Source organism: Mus caroli, chromosome 6 (assembly GCF_900094665.2).
Source record: "Mus caroli chromosome 6, CAROLI_EIJ_v1.1, whole genome shotgun sequence".
Taxonomy (NCBI): domain Eukaryota; kingdom Metazoa; phylum Chordata; class Mammalia; order Rodentia; family Muridae; genus Mus; species Mus caroli.
In genome coordinates this window covers 42,316,584-42,338,499 of record NC_034575.1, presented here as the reverse complement: position 1 = coordinate 42,338,499, position 21,916 = coordinate 42,316,584, and the positions used below count along the sequence as shown (strand labels likewise).

Genomic DNA, 21,916 nt, shown 5'->3' with positions numbered 1-21,916 from the left:
ACTAATGCCTAGCACATAGTAGGCTCCCAGATACTACTAACCCTTTTGCTAGATGTGGTGTGCACACTTTTTATTCCTAGCACTTGAGAGGTAGAGGTAGGTGGAGTTTAGGGCCAGCCTGGTCTCCATAGTTAGTTCCAGGCCAGTCTTAAAAAAAAAAAAAAAAAAAAGGGTAGTTATCTGTAGCATATTATCCACTTTGTCTTCCTAAATGACCAGTCCTTATCTTGTCTGGACTGAGCTCTCTAAGGCTTATCACCTTGTGGAAAGTCAGAAAGTCAGACCTGGTGAAAGCCATGAGATCTACTACACTTAAAATTGAGAACAATATGAAGCTACGGGGAAGGGTGGGGTGCCAGAGGGGCTATCTTCAGAAGGACAGTTATCGAGTGCTTTGTTAGGTGTGCTTCCAGGATATATAAATGAGTATTTCATAGACTCATATTATCCTCTATGAAGGTTATGCTCCAGAAGTCAGTGATTTTTTTCCCCTGTTTCCTGGTTACAGGTTGTGCATGCATGTGAGTGCATATATCTCATGTCCACTATTAGTAGAGGAACCGAATAAGCCCAGCCTGGGAAGCTCCAGGCAAATGCTTTTCTACTGGCAACCCACATCTGAGAAGACATTTTCTGACCTATGGGATATCAACTCTATATTCTCTTTTCTAGAGATGAGAAACAGAGGACTAAGTTAGTCCCAAGTGTTTAAGCTATGTCCTCAGGATAAAATGAATACTATGTCCCTTCTTAAGTATGTAGTGAGTCATATCAATGTTCCTTTTTACACAGAAAGACATCAACACAGTGTGTCTAATCCAGTTTCCTCGCAGGTGGACTTTCACACAGTCATTCACACCGTTACTGTGTAGCAGAGACTCGGCTTAGGTTGGGGGTCTAGTTCACAGTATTATATGAACAAAAAAAAAACTCAACTTAAATGGGGCAATGGTGGCACATGCCTTTAATCCCAGCACTTGGGAGGCAGAGTCACGGGGATTTCTGAGTTCAAGGCCAGCCTGGTCTACAAAGTAAGTTCCAGGACAGTCAGGGTATACAGAGAAACCCTGTCTTGAAAAAAAAAAACAAAAACAAAAGCAAAAACAACAACAACAATAACAAACATTTCAACTTAAGCAGGCTCAAATGCACATTTTCACCATATTAGCATTATTTTATAACCACTAAGCCTACTAACTACAGGGCACAGAAACCTATACAAGCAGAAGGGTATGGGGTGGCTAAGGTATACTTCTGGAAGAAAAAAAAGGGTATAATATGGGTGCTGCTGGTGCTACATTGGTTATGGTCCCTATATCAGGTGCTCCAATGACCAAGGGACTGAGGAGGCTGAGATACTCCAATCACTGGCTATGAGCTCCCTGAGGAGCAAAATGGACAACTAGTTAAACTATCATAGCTAATGTACACTCTTTACAAGAGATAGATTCAGGCCTGGCCCTTGACCTGTCGGGTGGCATTGACTGTTTTCCATTGTCTCTCCTAAAAATTCTACAGCTTGTGCTCTGGACAGTGTATTTGAAATGATGGATGCAGGAGAGGACAAGAGAGGGGTCTCATACATTTCAGAACATTTATCTACCTTTTCTCAAATCTCTCTAAACCTCCCATATTATATATAAATAGGGGTATGTTAGTCTACTTTAGTATTGAAAACTTATAAATTAATGTCTGGCATATAGTAGGCACTCAGGAAAGGCAGTTACTCTCACCCCTTTGCCAATGTGGGGGTGCATGCCTTTGTTCCCAGCACTCTGCATACAGAGACAGGTGGAGATTTATTTGATAAAATAAATGTCTAGGCTTACTCTTAGCTAAGTAAAGAGGATAACATGTCTATCTTGATATTGCCCCGCCTAACTTAACCAGTAGGCTCTTCACACGTGATCTTACATGCCTATAATCTCAGCACTCTGGAAGCTGAGGCAGGAAGATCAAGAGCTCAAGGCTAGCCTTGAGGCCGTGTCAAAAAACAACACCAAACTCAAATTAGCAATCCAAAAAAGGCTATGCACTACCAATGTGGCCAGTGGGATTAAGAAACAAGGGCCACTTTCTTCTGCTGGAATGTGTGTGGCTGGAATCACATCATGGCTTCTCACTATGGAGTCAAAGACCCTTTATTATTCTCCCATCCCCACTCTCTGCTTCAGGAAAGCAGGCTAACTCAGGCAATTTCAGTTCAATAACTAACTTTCTTGTTCCGCCATCTTCTAATTCTCATGGATACTCGGCAATCACTGGAAAGAACTTGAAAAAAATCCATTCTCTGTCATAGCAATGAAACCATTCTAGAATGGGCCCTGGCTTTTACATCTCTCCTAAGGCCCCCAGGTCATTCTCTTGTTCTGCCAAGAACAAACTAGTGCAATAGTCATTTGTACATCTCCTTGTCCTTACCTCACAAGACCATAATCCTAAATCCTATAGGCCAGTAACATAAGGATGGTTTAATTATCCTTGATAACTGTTTATCCTGTTTATCACTGACGTTGATTAGTAAGTATTGGAATTCTTGTGCTATTTTTAATTTTTAAGTTATAAACTAGTAGCCAAGAACTAATTGGCTAACTAGCTCATGAACATACTTAATTTTGAATTGTTTGGTTTAGTCAAAACCAAGTCTCCAGCCAGGCTTGGTGGCGCACGACTTTAATCCCAGCACTCAGGAGGCAGAGGCAGGCGGATTTCTGAGTTCGAAGCCAGCCTGGTCTACAGAGTGAGTTCCAGGACAGCCAAGGCTACACAGAGAAACCATGTCTTGAAACAAACAAACAAACAAACAAACAAACAAACCAAGTCTCCAGGAATGTACCTGCCACCTTTCTGACCTGTTATTCTCCATACATTCACTTATATTTATGAATGATATATGAGGTATATAATGTATAGTAAGGGCCTATAATCCCAGCACTTGGGAAGTGAAGACAGGAAGATCAGGAGTTCAAGGTCATCCTTCGCTATATGTCAAGTTCAAGACCATGCAGGACTAATGAGACTGTCTTTTAAAAAGTTTTCTTGCTGGGTGGTGGTGGTGGAAACATCAGTCAAGAGGGTGTCCGAATTTGAAGCCAGACTAGTCTACACAGTGAGTTTCAGGATAGCCAGGGCTACTGAAGAGAAAAGTTGTTTTGAAAAACAAAACAAAACAAAACCAACCAACTAAAAAAGTTTGCTTGCAAAAGTTGTAACCCTGGAGCTATTGTTACAGGCAGTTGTGAGCTCCCAACACGACTGCTAAGCAAAACTCAGGTCCTCTACAAGAGCAACAAGTGCCTTCAACTACTAAAGAGATGTATCCAGCCCCATTAATTTAGGACAATTTCAAGATTTTACTATAGATACTGCTTTGCTAATAAGCACACACCCACATAGTTCATTGATGTTTCAATAAGCCCTTTATTTGGAATGTAACTTGACTAACTTGAGGACCTAGGAATGCTCTGTTCTTGAGGCTGTTCTGATGAGGCTGCATTATCTGCCTTCCTTGATGGTCTTAGACATGATATGGAGGGACATTTAATTGATCAAGGTGACTAAAGCCATCATATGTCTATGACTGTGGTCAATTCTTTAAAAGAAAAGGCTTGGGATGTAGCTAAATTGGTAGAGTTTGCCTAACATGTACAAAGCACTGGGTTTGATCCCTAGTACTCCATAAAACCAAGGAGAGGCAGAAGGGTCAGAAGTTCGAAGTAATCTAGGCTATATACCATGTTTGCAGTCAACCTGGGATCCATGAAACCCTGTCTCAAGAAAAGCAAAAAAAAAAAAAAAAGGAGGTGGTGTCAGGTGGGGAAACACATCTGTAATTCCATCACTAAGGAAGCAGTGACAAAATTGTGAGTTTGAGGCAACCTTGGTTACACAAGTAAGACTCTGTTTTCAATAAACAAACAAACAAAAATGGGAGCAGGGTCAGAAAAGAATATCAGTTCTCCATCCCTTGACTTGAAGTGACAAGTGACTTCTTTTACGAGATAAGCAGCATCTTCCGAGTTCTTTGAACAAGGGTACTAAGCTTTGGCCTTATGATAGTGCTTGTGACATAGAAGAAACCTTGGTAGACATTAAACAGAATCTGCACTTTCTGGCAGCACTAAAATACTGTCTTGTCTCCATTCCTGAACAGCAAGTCCACAGGCCCTGGTGCAGAGGCCCGAGGAATTTTACTGCTGACTGCAGCTGACTGAAGTAAGATGTGCATGGGAAGAGGAGCTGGGCTAGAATTCCCAAACAGAATCTAAATTAAGAAAACTTAGAAATATTTAAAAGGATATTTTAAAAAATTATTTGTTTTACCCACAGAACTAACTAACCTGGGCTCAGAGATTGAACTGATAGTCAGGAAGCCTGCATGGGTCCAACCTAGGCCCTCTGCATATGTTAGTTGTGTTCCTGGTCTTCTTGTGGGACTCCTAACAATAGAAACAGGGGCTGTCTTCTCACTCTTTGACTGGGTTCTTCTTCCAGTCTTAATACAAGAGGTGGGGTTTAGTTGTACTGTAACTTGATATGCCATGTTATTCGTGGGAGGCCTGCCCTTTTCTGAAGAGAAATGGAAGAGTAAATGGGGGAAGGGGGAGAGCAGGAAGGCTACTGGCAGGATAGGAGGTAGGAGGAACTGCGTTTAGAATGTAATATAAAAGAGATTTTTTTAAAAAAATTTTTTGTTTTAAACTAGATATTGTGGTACACAGCTTTAATTCCAGCACTTGGGAGACAGAAGCATTCAGATTTCTGTGTGTTCAAGGCCAACCTGCTCCACAGAATGAGTTCCAGGACTATTAGAGCTACTTAGTAGACCTTGTCTTGAAAAAACAAACAAACAAAAATAACCAAAAAAAATTTTTAATTCAGTAGCTTAGACCACTTGCTGCTCTTACAGAGGACCCAGGTTCAATTTCCAGCACCCACGTGGTGACTCAGCCATTCATAATTCCAATTCTACAGGATCTAAAACCCTCTCAGACCTCTGCAGGCACCAGGCATGTATATGGTGTACATACATACATGTAAGCAAGATACTGACACATAAAATCTAAAAAACTTAAAAGAGAAGTAGGAGAAGAAAGAAAAATCAAGAGATAATCAGAACTATATGGGGTTGTGGCAACAGAAACTTATGGGGGCTGGTAGGTGTAGAAAGAAATCGGTAAGAGATCATTCTAAATATATGCAAAGATGCTAGCAGCCATGTATTTCTGTGAAACAGTTGGGTTTTTTTAATAAAGATTTTGTTTGTATGTGTATGGGTGATTTGTCTACATGTATGTATGTGTACCACATGCATGCCTAGTGGCCGTGGAGGCTGGAGGAGAGCACCTGACCCCTTAAATATCCATGTGGGTGCTGGGAACTGAATACAGGTTCTGACAAGAGCAGCAAGTGTTCTTAGCACTGAGCCATCTCTTTGGCTCCTCATTTCCTCCCACTTTTAAAAACAAGGTTTTCCTATGTAGGCTCGATTGGCCTTTAATTCTCTGCCATCCTCCTGTCCCAGCTTCTCAAGTACCAAAGTCACAGGTGTGAGCCATCACACTTGGCCAAACCTTGGTTCTCAACACTTGCCACTTCCAGTTCAGCCTGGCTGTGCGATTACCTTTCACACTGGTTCTTTAAACTGTGCTACAGGTTTTTAAGCTCTAATACCTCTGAGATGCCTCATACACAAAACTTACCTTTCAGAAGGTAAAATAATATTACTTGAGACTTGAATCTAGGTCTGGCATCAGAAGCCCTGTTCTTAGCCATTAATACTGCACTAATGCATTAACTTCCTTCTCCTGCCGTAACCCCGCCCCACAATCAATCTGAGCTGTGTGTGTGTTCACTTTCATGTGGAGACCAGAGGACTTTGGGAGTTACTGCTCAGGAGCTACTGACTTCAATCTTTGAGACAGGGTCTCTCACTGACCTGTGGCTTACCAATTGGGCTAGGCTGACAGGCCAGCAAGAGCCTCCCCAGTGCTGAGATTCAGGCCTAGGGCATCAGTCCTGGCTTTTTTTTTTTTTTTTTTTTTTTTTGAAACATGTTCTACAGATTAGACTCTGGTGCCCTTGATTGCTTGGCAAACACTAGACTGAGTTATCACTCCAGTCCCTAATTTTGAACTCCCAAATATATTGTTTACAGAAGCCTGAAACTTGAAAAAAGAACAGCCTGTTGTATATACCCCATATGATAAGAGACTGACTCTTTGCTACAAGAACCAGAATGAAGAGTCAAAAATATCAATTCAAACAGACATGTATGTACATAAAAACATCAGATCATCTGAAATGTCTCCTTGCTACTCAGGCAACCGCAGAGGCTGCTTTGTTGTCCAAGAAGCTGAAGCATATGAGGAGGGAAGGAATGCCCTGTCTCTCTCAAGAATTATGACATAAACTTGGGTCTTCCATCCCATTGAAATAAAGAAACTTAGGTACTTTTTTTTTCAGGGAGACTTTTTGGGACTGAAATAGACTTTGCTATCGTTTCATAAGCCACAGAGCCTGGCTAAGTATCGTCTCAAGAGAAGCCTAGTGGAGTCCCTACCAGAAACTTTATAGTTTATTAATGAGGGAAGTAATGCAGAATGTGGCTCTCTCTAGAGTTCATGACTAAGGTGTTTCTATTATCAAATACCCAGTAGGAAGGGATCAATTATATTTCATCTTTCTAAACAATTAACCAACTTACATTTATTTTCATATATGTGGCTGAACCTGAGGCTCATCCAATGTCCACAATCCAAAAAAAAAAAAAAAATCTATCGAGCAGTAAACCTGGTTGGTGCCAACTCCTGAATACACTCTGAGGAAGTTTTTGTGCCACCATATAGGGGGCAGATGAATAGGACTCTTTTGGGGTTTCTTCTCTACAGGGACTGGTCATGAGTACCAGGCTACAGGTGCCTCTTAATTACAGGATTAAATGTATAGTTTCTCTCAAGGCACCAGGTGGCAAAGAGATTCTATTTGCTGAAAACTTTTATTAGATGGTAGAGTTTCCAATGAACCACTTCTGAATCTTTGACAAATGGGGCCTACTTGATAGAAGATTGGCTGAAGTCCTTGCTCTTAGCCAGACTAGAGATTAGGATCCCACATGTTTATGCTGTTTGTTTTTGGGCTAGCCCTGCATATTCCCTTTTATTTGGTTTTATGGCTTTTGTTTTTGCTTTTCAAGACAGGTTTCTCTGTGTATCCCTGGCTGTCCTGGAACTCCCTCTATACACCAGGCTGGGCTTAAGCTCAGAGATCCTCCTGCTTCTGCCTCCTCTGAGTGCTGGCATTAAAGGTGTGCAGCACCATCACCCAGCTGCTCTTATGGCTCTCGTTCAGTTGTTATTTGAACTATAATTCACTTTTGGCCAGTTTAGATCCCCGCTGACTATGGCTCCTTACAGATTAGACATTAGGATGCATCTGCAGCAGTCATGCACACAGGCCTCCAACTATTAACTATGTATATTTGGTAAGTCTGTTGGGTTCAGATGAATTTTAGATGTTATCTAGCTCTACATCACAGGTTCAGTAGGCATCTCTTCCTCAGCTCTAGCAAATGCTTCCCTCACCCTGTGGATGATGCTTTGACTCTTTTTCAGGTGCAGATCTCACATTCAAGTCTTTAAGGGTCATTAAAGAACCTGGAAACCTGATTTGGGGGATTTGGCAATTGATCTCAATATACTATGGGTCTACCATCATCTGGTATCATCCATGGGACTTCCACTGCTTACAGGCTGAAAGTTATGACAGCAGACTAGGTCTCACACTTACTTCTTGTGTCTCCCAGGATCCTTGGTGTTATTAATATCACAAAACAGTTTTATGTGTGTGATTATCCTGAGGACCAACATCTTTAGACAGAACTTTGCCAGGAGCACATTCATGAGGCAAACACCATCTCATACTGTGGTTACATTAGCTATACAGATTGAAGGTTGAGCCCAGTAATAAGGGGAAAGCATCCCCTTTCTATCCAGAAAGTGTCACGTCTAAGCAGTGCCAGATCTCATTCTAGACATCACAGCAGACTCTGAGGTAAACAGGGGGTGTGGGAACAAAAGCTTTCTGTCCCAAATGTTGGCTTCTACATTCTCTGTCTACTTCTGGACCCACTAAGAGCAGAACAACAAGGCAAGCTAATTTCCACCAAGTTTCTACATAAGTTTCTGCTTTGGTTTTCCTGTCTCATTTGGATTTGTCTGGTCAGAAGCCAAAGGAAGGACAGGATTTTGGCAGAGAACTGTATCACAAGATTTTTCTTTCTAAGATTTCTAGAGGCTTACCTTTTCTTTCAACAGCCTCATTTTGGTGATAAAAACGTGAGAGTTGAAAAGAGAAGATACACATCTGGCTGCAACTTAGGGATGGAACTAGGTTCAGAGGCTCTCTGATGACTAAGCAAGCCCAAGAAAAGAACATAAGGTAGCCATGACCCTTCAAAGTACAACAGGTGGCTGGGCATGACAGCATGCTTTTAATCGTAGCACTCTAGATGCAGGGATAGGCAGATCTCTGAGTTCCAGGCCAGCCAGGACCCCACAGTGAAACCCTGTCTGAAAAAAATAGCACAACAGGTAAGATAGATACGATACTTAGCTCTTGGTAGCCGAGAGAGGTCTCTTGTCTGTTCACTGCCGGTGAGGCAGGGGCAGACAAGGTAGAAATTCTTTCCTTAAGAGCATTACACTACCAATGAACAAAAGCCCTGAGTTCAGTGGTACTTTCTGAAGTGCTTGATGCCTTGACAAAGTGCTGTGATCTTTGCTGCTGAGGACCATAAAGAAAATGGGGTTCGGAAATGTGGTGCATCCAGAACATGAGGCAGAGGCAGGCAGATCCCTGTAAGTTCAATGCCAGCCTGGTCTACAAAGCAAAGTTCCAGGCCAGGATACACAGTGAGGCCCAATCTCAAAGGAAAGAAAAAGAGAATCAAACACCAGAAATGGAAAAACAAGATCACTGGCTTGGAAAAGATAAGGAATGAGTTGATATAGTTTTTTAGGCCATGTGATGATTGATCCCTGTTGTGCCTGAGATCTCTGGGCTCTTTCTCTCCTAAACTTGGAGAGAAAACTCTCTTCGTAATTTCCTAACCAGAGTTGTGGTGAAGTTCTCTACTCTTTTAACAACGGCCACAAGAGTCTGAATATTTCAAAATAAGCTAGTAAACGCTAGGAACTGTCCCCTTAAATAAGCTATCCAAGTCGGAGTTCTTGTTCACCAACATTAAACAAGACGCGTTAGCAGACAGAATCTAGGCCTAGGAATGCAGCCTCAGTCATCACGTTTCAGGGAAAGGTGACTACACTGATATGAGCAGAACTCAGCTGGCTTCAGACACATGGCAACATAACAAGTGGCTAAAGCACATTCTCCCAACAATCACTGAGCAATTAGAGAAAGGCTCTGAGCATCCTCATGCCTCCTGATGGCTTCAAGGTTTGGGGCTCTTCCCATACACCTGTCTCTACCTAGAGGCAGTCTGCTCTCACTCTGCCTCTCTGACAGGATGATCAGAAGCCATATCTTGCTTTGTAACTCTGCTTTTGTGGTATCTGACAAGTCAGGGGTGCTGGATTCTCTCCCAGTTTTCAAAATACGGTATTCTTGTACTGCTGTGGATTTCCAAAGCACAAGCATGTCTCTAGTTGAGTGTGGATCTCAAATTCCTTTATGTAACAGATATAATTACTATAGGTTTCGGAACTTGTGGGCTCTCTCCTGGACTTTCTGCTCTACTGTGAACATAAATAACCAACAAGCCTCAGATCTATAAAACCACCCCTCCACTCCCTTCCCCATACCACTGACTAGACTCTAGACCTTCAGTGCTAACACCTAGGCCAGAGGTTTCCAGGGCAGTTAAGAGTGGACCAGGTGGGTCTGGTGGCTGTACGGAAGGGTCCCTATCACCCGCACAGCCTCCACTGTGACCGGTCCGTAGGTGGTCCTTGAGCGTCTGCTTGTAGCGGAAGCTCCTTCCGCACACTGCACAGGGGTAGGGCCGCTCGCCTGTGTGGATGCGCTGGTGCTTCATGAGGTGGTGCTTGCGGATGAAGCTCTTGCCGCAGTGCGGACACTGGAAAGGCCGCTCACCTGTGTGCAGCCTCCGGTGGTTTAGCAAGTGTTCCTTACGCATGAAGCTCTTGCTACAGTCTGTGCACGGGTAGGGACGCTCGCCTGTGTGGATCATCTGGTGACGAATCAACGCAGAGTGGCCATTGAAGTCAATGCCACACTGAGGACAGGAGAAGGGGCGCTCCTGGGCATGTCCCCTCTGATGAAGCAGGAGACTGATCTTAAGGCTGAAGCTACGACCACACTGTGGGCAACGGAAGGGCCTCTCAGTAGCATGAGCTCGCCGATGGCTGGTGAGTCGAGCCTGGTCAGCGAAGCGCTTGGGACAATCAGGACAGAGGAAAGGGCGCTCAGTGCTGTTGTGTACTCGAAGGTGGTATGTGAGTCGTGAGGGGTGAGTGAATGTCCGGGCGCAGTGAGGGCAGGTGGGAGGTGTTTCATTGGCATGATCCTGGGAGGTGCTACCAACATCTGCTTGTGGGGTGAAGTGCTTAGGACACTGGGCACAGGTTAAGGGGTGTTCAGCAGCATGGCCACACTGATGTGTCATTAACATGTCTTGACTGAGACTCTTGCCACAATGGTGGCATGAGAAAACCTGCTCTCCAACTGGAGGTGGGAGTGGGTAACTTCCTAACTGAGTAAAAGTCACTTGTCCCTCTGAAGCTTCAGGCAGGTCAGTGGCCGTTCGTGCAAAAGGTGCCATGGGTGTACACTGCTGGCTTTTGAAAGCTATATCTGAAAATGCATCCTTGGCTGCTGCTGGTGGTGGAGCAGAGAAGGCTACTGGAACTTCAGGACACAAGGAAGCTCTAGCAAGGTCTTCAGCTTTAATGACAAGTTCTTCATCTGAAAGAAGGGACTCAGAGTTACATCTGTCAACAGCCATCTCACCATTACCTCTCACATTCCTGTCTGGCTCTTGCAGGTGGCTTTAAGTATCTAACTGTTCAGATAAGCTTGGAAGGGCTCTCATTACTAATAAGGCACCGTAGGCTGTGTGACAAATCATGACAAACATAAGACTGTACGTTGATGCTCCATTTTGGGAAGGGGTAGCTTTGGCAGCAATCCTCCCCACATTATTCTCTTTATGTTTCACCTCTATTCAACAACCTTCTCTGTTGCTCTTGTGTCAGGGCCTAAAATCAACTTTTTACTCCTAGTCTGCATTCTATGAGATAAACCCTTCCGTGAAGTAGGCTGACTATCTTCCCAGAAATAAGAACATATTGCCACCTCTGCATCTTTGGTCATTCTGTTCTCCTTTTTCCAGGGTGTTCCTCATCTCCCTCCCTGACTTCCTAAATCATAGTCAAATCAAATTAGTCAATATTTTAGGCCCATTCTGTCCTCACACTCTTTTACTGGGGTCAGGGAAGGGGTGAGATGGGGTTTTGCAACTCAGTTTAGCCTCCAACTTACTGTATAGCTGAGTCTAGCCTTGAACTCCTCAAGTACTAAAACTACAGGTTGGATTTTCACAACCTTGGTTATACATTATCTAAATACTTAAACTGACACATGTTTTTCCAAACCTCAAATGTCTGAAGTCATCTGTGTAACGTACTCCGGCACCTAAAAACAGACATGCCTAGATTGGTATGTATGTCTGTGGTGTAAAAGTTCTAAAGAGCAGAAACTGGTATTTCTCAGCTGCACTTCACAGAATCTAAGAAACAGAGGCACAGAACATACTAAAAACAAACAAACACCCCCAAGATTCTATTAAGCTATATAAACAATTGAATCCCTTTTGATCTTCAGATTTTCTTTTGTAAAAGGAATTATCTTGAAGATAAATGTAAGCAGTGAATTAATCTGGTGGCTTTATTTCTTAACCAGCTAATTCCCCAATAGCCACACAAAGAGGCTAAGATTTATTAAAATTGCCTTGAGCCAAATACTGAACAATCACTACTCCATTCTATACCTCCAAGCTACTCAGGCTTCCTCCCAGATTATATTCCTATCTTACTTGAAAAATTCCATCCTTACTTGATTCCACTCTCTTTCTCCTGATGGTTTTCTCCACTTTCCTCGTGGCTCCTTCCCTTTTCTCTCTCTACACCCCTCCTAGAACCAGAAGCCCCACCCATTCTCTCTCTAATGCTCTGTATTGGCTTGGTGGCTTTTATTGGCAAGGCAGAGAATGAATGAGGAGCAATGTCTATACAAACTTGACACAGGTGCTTCTACGAATAAACATAACAGCTATGTTTGGATTGAAACAAGAAATGAGGGCAGAGAAATCAGCATTTGAATAACACAAGGGTAAACTTTAAATAGTGTACAAAAAAACATTATGTCTACACTTTTTTATAAATTACATTATTTATCCTGTGGGAGGGGAACATGTGCATCCCATACTGCAAATGTGGAGGTCAGATGACAACTTGTAGGAGTTGGTTCTCTCCTTCCACCATATGAGTCTTGGAAAATCAAACTTAGATGGTCAAGCTTGGCAGCAGGTGCCTTTATCACTACTAACGCCACCTCATTGGTCAAGACTTTCTTCTATAAGTCAAGAGGTAAATCACAGTTGACCCTAAATCTCATTATAGAAGGAAACATTTGTTTCTTTGCCTAGTGTTATTTTACCTTTTTTTTTTGAGGGAGGGCTCATAATATTTCCATTTGCCCTCTTCTAACACTTTTATTTCTATTGCTTGTTTCTCTCTACACCACTCCCCATTTTTGTGCTATTCTATTTTGAACAGTTGATGACTGAGGCTATACTTCCTGTATAACCCTGATTGGCCTCAAACTTTCAAGGTAATCCTGCTTCTGCCTCCTCAGTACTGGGATTACAGGCCATCATCACACCTGGCTCTGCTCTATTTATCCATTTGAAGTGATCTTCAAATGCTCTGTTTTTCTAGCTCCCATATTCTTTATTCATTTATATACACTTATTATTCTTTCCCTGGCAATCTTGTTTTTCTTTTTTAAATATAGTGCTAGAGGTTGAACACAGGGCTTTGTGTCTGCAACCACACTTTCTTCACTGATATACCCAGCCCCAACAGTTCTAATTTAGAGTAAGCTTTCTAGGCTGGTGGGATGACTCAGTGGGTATGCACTTGCCATCAAGCCTGGCAACCTGTGTTTAATTTCTAGGACCCATATAGTAGAAGAAGAGAACCAACTCCCACAAGCTGTTCTCTGATCTGTGTATGTGCCTCCCCACACACTAATAAATTAATGTTTCTTTTTTATTTTTAAATGTGTTTTCCTACTTAAAGTTTATCCTGGTGGCCTTTTGGTTTCACTCCTAATTTGTCTAACCATATCTTTCTTTTCTTCCTCTCTGTTCCTTGTCATTCTAGCACCATTTTAGCTGCATTCTTTAGTTTCTTCTTGTATAAGCTGGATCTGAGTATCTCTGTTTTCTCTGTTACTCACCAGCATAGGTACCTTTGTACAGCTCACTCTCTTTAGACTCCTGGGAGACTCCAACCTGAGGTTCTTCCTCTTGTTTAATCCAAGACAGAATATCTGAGGTTGAAAGGCCAGGCTCTATTTGTGAAGAAAAAGAGAGAGTGGTCTTCAGGGACTTGAATTAGATGGTGAAATTGTGCTGAGAGCTGGTTCAATGGTTAAGGCACTCGTCGAACATGCAGAGAACCTAGTTTCCATTCCTAGTAAACAACCATCTTTAATTGCAGTTCCAACAGCCTCTTCTGACCTTCTTGGGCATGTAGTACACATACATACATGCAGGCAAAACATTCATACACATAAAATAATAAATACATCTCTTTAAAGGTAATATAACCATGTTCATTTGTTGAACATAACATTATTGATTCTTTAAAATTTTCTTCTTCTTTTCTTTTTTTGTGTTTGTTATGTAGCTCTAGCTGGTCCTGAATTCACAGAGATTCACCCGCCTTTGTTCCTGCAGTGCTGGGATTAAAGGCATGCACCCCCACATCTGTTTACTGCTACTTCTTTATTTTACTTTTTCCTTTAGAGATATGATCTCATGTAACTCAAATTGGCCTCAGACTTGTTATGTGGCCAAGGATGACACTGAATTCCTAATCCCCTTGTCCCTGCTCTACCTGTATTGCTGAGAAGACAAGCTTGTGCTATCATGCCTGTGAAACATGATTATAAAAATCATATTTCTGGCTGGGCATGGTGGCGCACACCTTTAATCCCAGTACTTGGGAGGCAGGGGCAGGTGGATTTCTGAATTCAAGGCCAGCCTGGTCTACAGAGTGAGTTCCAGCATAGCCAGGGCTAAAAAAAAACGTATTTCTGGGGCTGGAGAGATGGCTCAGTTGGTTAAAAGCACAGACTGCTCTTCCAGAGGTCCAGAGTTCAATTCTTAGCAACCACAGGGTGGCTCACAACCATCTGTAATGGGATCCGATGCCCTCTTCTGGTGTGTGTGCCTGAAGACAGCCACAGTGTACTCGTATAAATAAAATAAATAAATCTTAAAAAAATTATATTTCTGATAAAATAAAATTTCATTCATTTAGGACCTTCTCTTTTACACCCATCAGCACCAATACACTTTTATTTATCTGTGTGAGAATGTGTACCTTAGAGCAAAACCTGTAGGGGTTGAATCTCTGATTTCACTGTGTGGAGGAGGAGGAGGAAGAAGAGAGGAAAGGAAAGATGAACACATACATACACACACACACACACACACACACACGGCAGAGTTCTTTCAAAAAGAATCCTTAAGTCCTAAAGAGGATTTACATCTCTCCCAAGGTTCTGAAAACAGTGACCTGTGCCACCTAACAAGTAAATATAAGGATCAATATAATGGTACATGCCTATTGGTCCTTAGGAAGGCTGCTAATTGCAAATCAGTTATTATTGTTTTTAGATCTTTTCAGTGGACAAGGCTACAAAAATACACCATTTAGAAAAAGAAAATCATCATGATTTCATTTTAATATTTTGGATTCATATTTAAGATTTCCAGGTGTGATCATTAGCCTTGTCAGTTTGACAAAACTTAGGAAAAGTCTTAATGAGGCAATGTCTACATTTTTTAGCCAGTGGTCATGTTGAACTGTATAAAGTGAATTAATTATTGAACTGTATAAAGTGAATTAATTAATCAAGCTGAGCATAAGAAAGCAATCATGTGAGTCTGCATGCCTTCCTTCTTTCCTTCCTTTCTACTCTTGACTATGGTGATGTGACCAGCCACTTCATGCTCTATGCTGCACCCTCTCCACAATGATGGAAACTGGCTGAAACTGAAGTTAAAAATCAATGCTTTCTCCCCTACCTTGTGTTTTGTCAGGACATCTTACCATAGCAATAAAAATGACACTAGAACAAGTGGTTAGTAGTCTTCTCCACTGAAAGGAACCAAGGTTCCCTCCCTATGTTAGGAGATGGAAAATGGAGTACAGCCAAAACCATTCCTCCTGAGAAGGAACTGTTGGCATCTATAAGGATCTGGACAGTTGTTTTTTATACACACAACAGTTTCCCTAAATGACAAGAATATCTTACTACACCTTAACTGCTAAGAGTCTGTTTTATTCTGGCGACCTGTTTTCCTTTTGGGAATCTGGAATTTGAATACTTGTGTGATAACTCACCCTCGGCACTGAGTGTCTAATGAGGCTCTGTGACAGCATTTGGTATGTGCTGTCGCATTCACTGCTGTGGGAGTAAATGTGCCTTGTGAGATTTCACAGGGAAGGGACTCTGGCTTCCTCCATGGATCTTTTGATGATGTTGCTTCATATCCATTTGCTTTAATAAATCTTAGCTGTAAGTATGGCTGTATACTGAGTCCCGTGAGTTTGTTTTCTTTAATGTTACATATTGATCGGTTCAAGCTACATAAATCATATTCTCAAGTGTGGGTAAATATCTAGGCTGATAAACACCAATGCAAGCTAAAACTATAAACAATAAAAACAATATTAAGAAAAGCAAGCCGGGCCTGGCGTGGTGGCGCACGCCTTTAATCCCAGCACTCAGGATTTCTGAGTTCGAGGCCAGCCTGGTCTACAAAGTGAGTTCTAGGACAGCCTAGGCTATACAGAGAAACCCTGTCTCGAAAAACAAACAAACAAACAAACAAACAAACAAACACAACAACAAAAAAAAGAAAATCAAGAACATTGATCATTTTCAGCAAAAAAAAGTACTAAAGTAAATATATACAAAAAAGGAAAATATATTCATTAAAAGAACAAAAGGGAGGGGCTATCACTCGGTGGTGCAGTAAGTACTTCACGAGCTTGTATGAGGGACTGATGCGTGAAGGACAGAGTGATTTCAGAGCTCCCTCGAGTATTTAAATGTCCGCTCAAAGTGTAAATACTTTAGTATAGAATAGCTCTAAGCCTTGCTTTCTTTGTGTTGAGTCCCCTTCTCTAACCAAGAAAAGGAGCTTAAAAGAGTATATAACCAGGGCTAAAGAGATGGTTCGATGGCAGCAGGGCCGGAGAAATGAATGGTTCAGTGGTCCAGAGTTCAATCCCATCAACCACATGGTAGCTCACAACCATCTGTGGTGGGATCCATTGCCTTCTTCTGCTGTGTCTGAAGACAGATACAGTGTCTTCATATAAATATATCTTTTTTAAAAAGTATATAAACCCTTTCATTTATTTACCTTCACTGGGGTCTGCAGGAATCTCACTTGCTTCTGGCCTTGGCTGGTCATCTGTACTGTGTTCTCCTTCTGGTTGAATCTGAGATAAAACATCAGGTTGATTCATGGCATAATCTAGAAGAGGAAAAGTGGAAAGTAGGCATGACAAAGAGATAAATGAGTATGACAACAACTGCCATCAAGGCAGCTGAATGTTTGAGGTCCACAGTCAGGGGTATTAATTTCTTTTAGATCCTGTATCACTGCTTCCCATCTATCCACTTCCAACTATTTACAACAGCTACTCAAGGAAGCAGGTAAAAGAAATGTAATGTATAGGAAATGAACATAATAAGTTAGTTCTGTCCTTCTTCAGCTTGAAACCAGATTCTGCAGTGTATGAGAATATTGAGAATGAGGACACTGGGGGAAAAAAGAAAAGTGTTTGATTCCTCATGGGACTGTGGCACCTCATTCAAAAGGTGCTCACTCAGCCTCACCCATGGAGATGAGAGACTCGTAGTTGCCCTTCATGATATTCTTGTAAAGTTCCTTTTGCCATTCTTCTAATTTTTCCCACTCTGGGGTGGAAAAGTAGATGGAGACGTCATCGAAGGCCACAGGCACCTAAAATAACAATCACAGTTAGCTAGTCCCTCCCAGGCACCCAGGCACCCANTAACAATCACACAGTTAGCTAGTCCCTCCCAGGCACCCAGNCACCCANTAACAATCACACAGTTAGCTAGTCCCTCCCAGGCACCCAGTCACCCANTAACAATCACACAGTTAGCTAGTCCCTCCCAGGCACCCAGTCACCCAGTAACAATCACACAGTTAGCTAGTCCCTCCCAGGCACCCAGTCACCCAATAACAATCACACAGTTAGCTAGTCCCTCCCAGGCACCAAGTCACCCAATAAAGCCCTTCCTCCATTCATTAGCTGTTTTACTTCATTCTTACAACCTAAAGGGAGGTCAATAAGTATTCTAGGGCCAGTGAGATGGCTCAGTGGGTAAAAGCACTTGCCACCCAGCCTTGTAACGTAAGAGAAGTGCCTTCTCCTAGTACCTTTACACATGTGCTGTGGTGCACCACACACATACACACACACACACACACACAAAACAGATATAATTTTAAAAATATATTCTAAGCCAGGCATGCAGCATCCACCTTTAATCCCAGAATTTGGGAGGCAGAGACAGGAGGATCTCTGAGTTCAAGGCCATCTTGGTCTACAGAGTGAGTTCCAGGACATCAGGACTACAGAGAAAACCTGTCTTCACAAAACACAAAAACTTTAAATAGCTTATGCTGTTCTTTGAGTCTTTAAATACTATTTTTATTAATTGAGAATTTTATACAATCTATTTTAATCATATTTATCCCCCAACTCCTCACAGATCCATCCCTACCATCCTACATGCACAACTTGTATGTTTGCTCTCCCCATCCCCCTCTCTCAAAGCCATTACTTCTAATTTGTGTTGCTCAAATATTCTTGGGTGTGGAGCCTACTTGGAAGCATGGTTGACCTACCAAGAGTCATTCTCTTTCTTTTAATGTTTCACTTGTTAATAACAAAACCCTAAAGCCCTGATGCAAACACAAAATAATATGAACCAGAAACCTTTCTGAAGCACATTTGGCTGGGTTTTTTGGTTTTGTTTTTTTCCCCTTTGGATTTTTGATACAGGGTTTCTCTGTATAGCCCTGGCTGTCCTGGAAATCACTCTGTAGACAAGGCCTCGAACTCAGAAATCCTCCTGCCTCTACCTCTCAAATGCTGGAATTAAAGGTATGAGCCACCACTGCCCAGTTGGCTATTTTATAAACAGTGTAAAAGCATCTCAGTGCTACACATTAAAACTTCAGGCTGTACTATCATGTCACCTGTTTTGATCTGCCATTCCTCAAAAACATCATTCTTTAAAATATCTGATTTCTGGGGCTGGTGAGATGGCTCAGTGGTTAAGAGTGCCGACTGCTCTTCCAAAGGTCCAGAGTTCAAATCCCAGCAACCACATGGTAACCACATGGTGGCTCACAACCATCCATAATGAAATCTGATGCCCTATTCTGGAGTGTCTGAAGACAGCTACAGTGTAACTTACATATAATAAATAAATAAAATTTAAAAAAAATCTGATTTCTCTAGTTTTGTGCTTTCTCTAATTCTTCTAATCTTTTGCCAAGGAGATTTCCCCTTGATGCAGTTTCTCCTGCATATGGAAGACAAGGACATTCCTGTTGTGGGAAATATTTAAAAAATGAATCTGCCAACTCTCAGTGGGGCCAGGCCATGCTCAACAACTCTCTAGAGCTAGCCCCAGGTGATCTCACTCGCTCTGTCTCCCTACCCGCCAACTCACCAGCCCTGCAAGGCCACATGGCTCCCACCGGGCATCTCTCAGATGGGTCTGAGTTCCTCTTGCTTTCACGCAACACTCCATGCACCCCTGGTTACCCATCTCAACACCTAATTACCCGGTAGAATCAAGACTCTTAATGCTTAATTAGCCAATCAGATTTATATATCAATAATAACACAATTTATAAGATGCCAAAACAATAATTTCAGAGCCAAATGATGATAGAACTTTAACCCAATTATTCTAACCTTTTGATACTACCACGCCAGCCTCCATTCTGGTTCTCTCTCCTCTTAAGACCTCTCTCTGTGTGTCTCAACTCCTTGCTCCGCCTCCCTTCTGTCCAATCACAAGCCTCCCCTCCCACTGCCCTAATGTGACTGGACAGGGAAAGTCCTGAAACACATTCCATGCCTCATGACTAAAAGCCAATAAGACTATTTTAGAATAGCATAAATTGAACTAAAATTAAACTATAATCTATGTATCCCAAGTCTTTTTGAAGCTTTGCATATTCTTTCTTGCTGTTGCTTTTACAAACATCAATTTTATTCCATATTTGTTTTGTCTTTTAGTAACTACGTAAAATCTTCCTTTTCCTTTTCCTAAGAGTTATGTGGTTCAAAATGTCGTCTTAATCATAACCGTCACCTTTTGATGTCTGATACCACTTAGTTTTATGAACACATACCCACATAGTAACTGCACTTTGCTTGCATACTCTTGGCCTAGGGTGTAGGTTCAGTCGGTAGAATATTTACCTAGCATGTATAAAACGTCGGTTTCAATCCCAGAACTACATAAAACAGTTATGGTGGTACAGTCTTGTAATTCCAGCACTAAGGACGTAGAAGCAGAAAGTTCAAGCTCATTCCTATCTAATAACTTGGAGGTCAGCCTGTTGCATGTGAATATCTCAAAACAAACAAACAAACAAACAAACAACCACATATCTTTTTTAGGTAGGGGAGGAACAGGGCTTTTCATGTAGCCCTTGTGTCCCAGAACTCACTCTGTAGACCAGGCTAGCCTTGAACTCAGAGATTCACCTGCCTCTGCCTCCTGAATGCTGGATTAAAGGTGTGCGCCACCCCTGCTCAGCTTCACATTTTCTTTAATACATCTCGTCACTTGACAATACAACTTCATGTTTTACATAATTGTTGTACTTGGTCAACCCATGTACAAAAGCAAGTTTCTTCAGTGGGTGAAGATGCAGTGGAAGGACTCCCATTAGGTTTTTGCCTCTGTTCTTATTTACTAGATCTAGAAATAGAAAAGCTTTGATGTCAGCACCAGTCCCCACGGCCACTGAAATTCTTGCCATTTTCAAGAGCATGCAGAAGGAGCTCAGTAAGTACCTTTCAAGACTATCTGGGATTATTTTTGTAACGGTGTCTAGCTATATAGTTTAGGCTGGCGTCTAATTCTCCATCCTCATTCATTATCCTCTCTAATACTAAGATCCCAGGCATTTGCTATTCACTTGCCTAGGATTTTGATTTTTGAGTACATTTGCCTAATCTTTTCCTTTGCATGTCTTCCAAAGACCTACCCCTCTATCTTACTTTCTGCTTTCTACTCAGAATTCTCGTAGGGAAAAGAAGATTCAGGATGAGCCATTTGCTAACTTTATAGTCTTAAATGCAATGTTTTGTCTTTTTTTATTTTTCCTTCCCCAAAACAGGGTCTCACTATGTAGCTCTGGCTGTCCTGGAACTCACTATATAGACCAGACTGACCTTGAACTCATAGAGATCTGCCTGCCTCTGCCTCCCAAGTTCTGGGATTATAAGAGTGCACCATAACACCTGGCTTTGAATTTTTTAAAAGATTTATATTTATTTATGTGTATGTGTACATGAATACACGTGCCTTTGGAGGCCAGAAGAGGGTGCGAGATCCAGAAGCAGAATTCACAGGTGGTTGTGAGTCACACTGTGTGGGTGCTAGGAACTGATTTTACCTTGGGTCCTCTGAGAAGCAGCCAGTGCTCTTTTTTTTTTTTTTTTTTTTTAATTTTTTTATTTTTTTTCTTTTTTTTTTAACTTTTTTTTTTTAGATTTATTTATTTACTATATGTAAGTACACTGTAGCTGTCTTCAGACACTCCAGAAGAGGGAGTCAGATCTTGTTAAGGGATGGTTGTGAGCCACCATGTGGTTGCTGGGATTTGAACTCCGGACCTTTGGAAGAACAGTCGGTTACCCACTGAGCTTCTCACCAGCCTGCAGCCAGTGCTCTTAAGCACAGAGTCATCTCACCAGCCCTCTAGTTCTTTTTTATGTGTCTTTCACTTTTTCCTTGAGGCTCTACAGTTTGTATTCATGAAAAGATTTTCTCTCCTAGTCCACTACAAGTCACTGCAATTTGTCTTCAGCTTGACTACCTGTTTCTTCTCGGATGGCATTCATTCAGCAAGTAAAGAAAGCAAGCATTCTGTGCTTTTCTTTGAACTATGGTATCTGTTTTTCTTTTGGTATCTTTATGATTTCTGGTTACATGTTCTCAGTTTGGCTTCTTATATTTTATTATCCCTGTTTCCTCCTCTTCCACTGTTTCCTTCAATATTTGGTTTGAGTTCAGCAGTTCATTCTCTAACTAAAAAAAAGATGTCACCTAAATCCACAAACCACCTATTTGCTGTTTTGGATCAGAATTTTCTTTTTCTTTTTTTTTTTTTTTTTCCATTTTCCATGCATTTTCCATTTTCTGTATTTCAATGTTTGCAACTTGTTGATGTTTAACTAACACTCTGAAGTTCCTCTCTGGCTAACTTTTTTTTTTTTTTTTTTTTTTTTTTTCGAGAAAGGGGTTTTTCTTTAAAGCCTTCCTGGAAGTGGATTTGATTCTGACA

The 21,916-nt window shown here is 41.7% G+C and overlaps 1 protein-coding gene across 2 annotated transcripts in view; it reads right to left on the bottom strand.

Moving 5' to 3' along the window:
* Positions 1-8,542: 8,542 nt before the first annotated feature.
* Positions 8,543-21,916, bottom strand: part of Znf398 (zinc finger protein 398) — a 25,938-nt gene continuing 12,564 nt past the window's right edge. For both annotated transcript variants that reach the window (XM_021164622.2, XM_029478935.1), the window contains 4 exons: positions 17,185-17,311; positions 16,706-16,819; positions 13,501-13,614; positions 8,543-10,944 (listed from right to left, as the gene is read on the bottom strand). In XM_021164622.2, the coding sequence (XP_021020281.1) occupies positions 9,788-10,944; positions 13,501-13,614; positions 16,706-16,819; positions 17,185-17,311 (1,512 nt within the window). In that variant the 3' untranslated portion in view covers positions 8,543-9,787. The remainder of the gene's footprint in view (positions 10,945-13,500; positions 13,615-16,705; positions 16,820-17,184; positions 17,312-21,916) is intronic.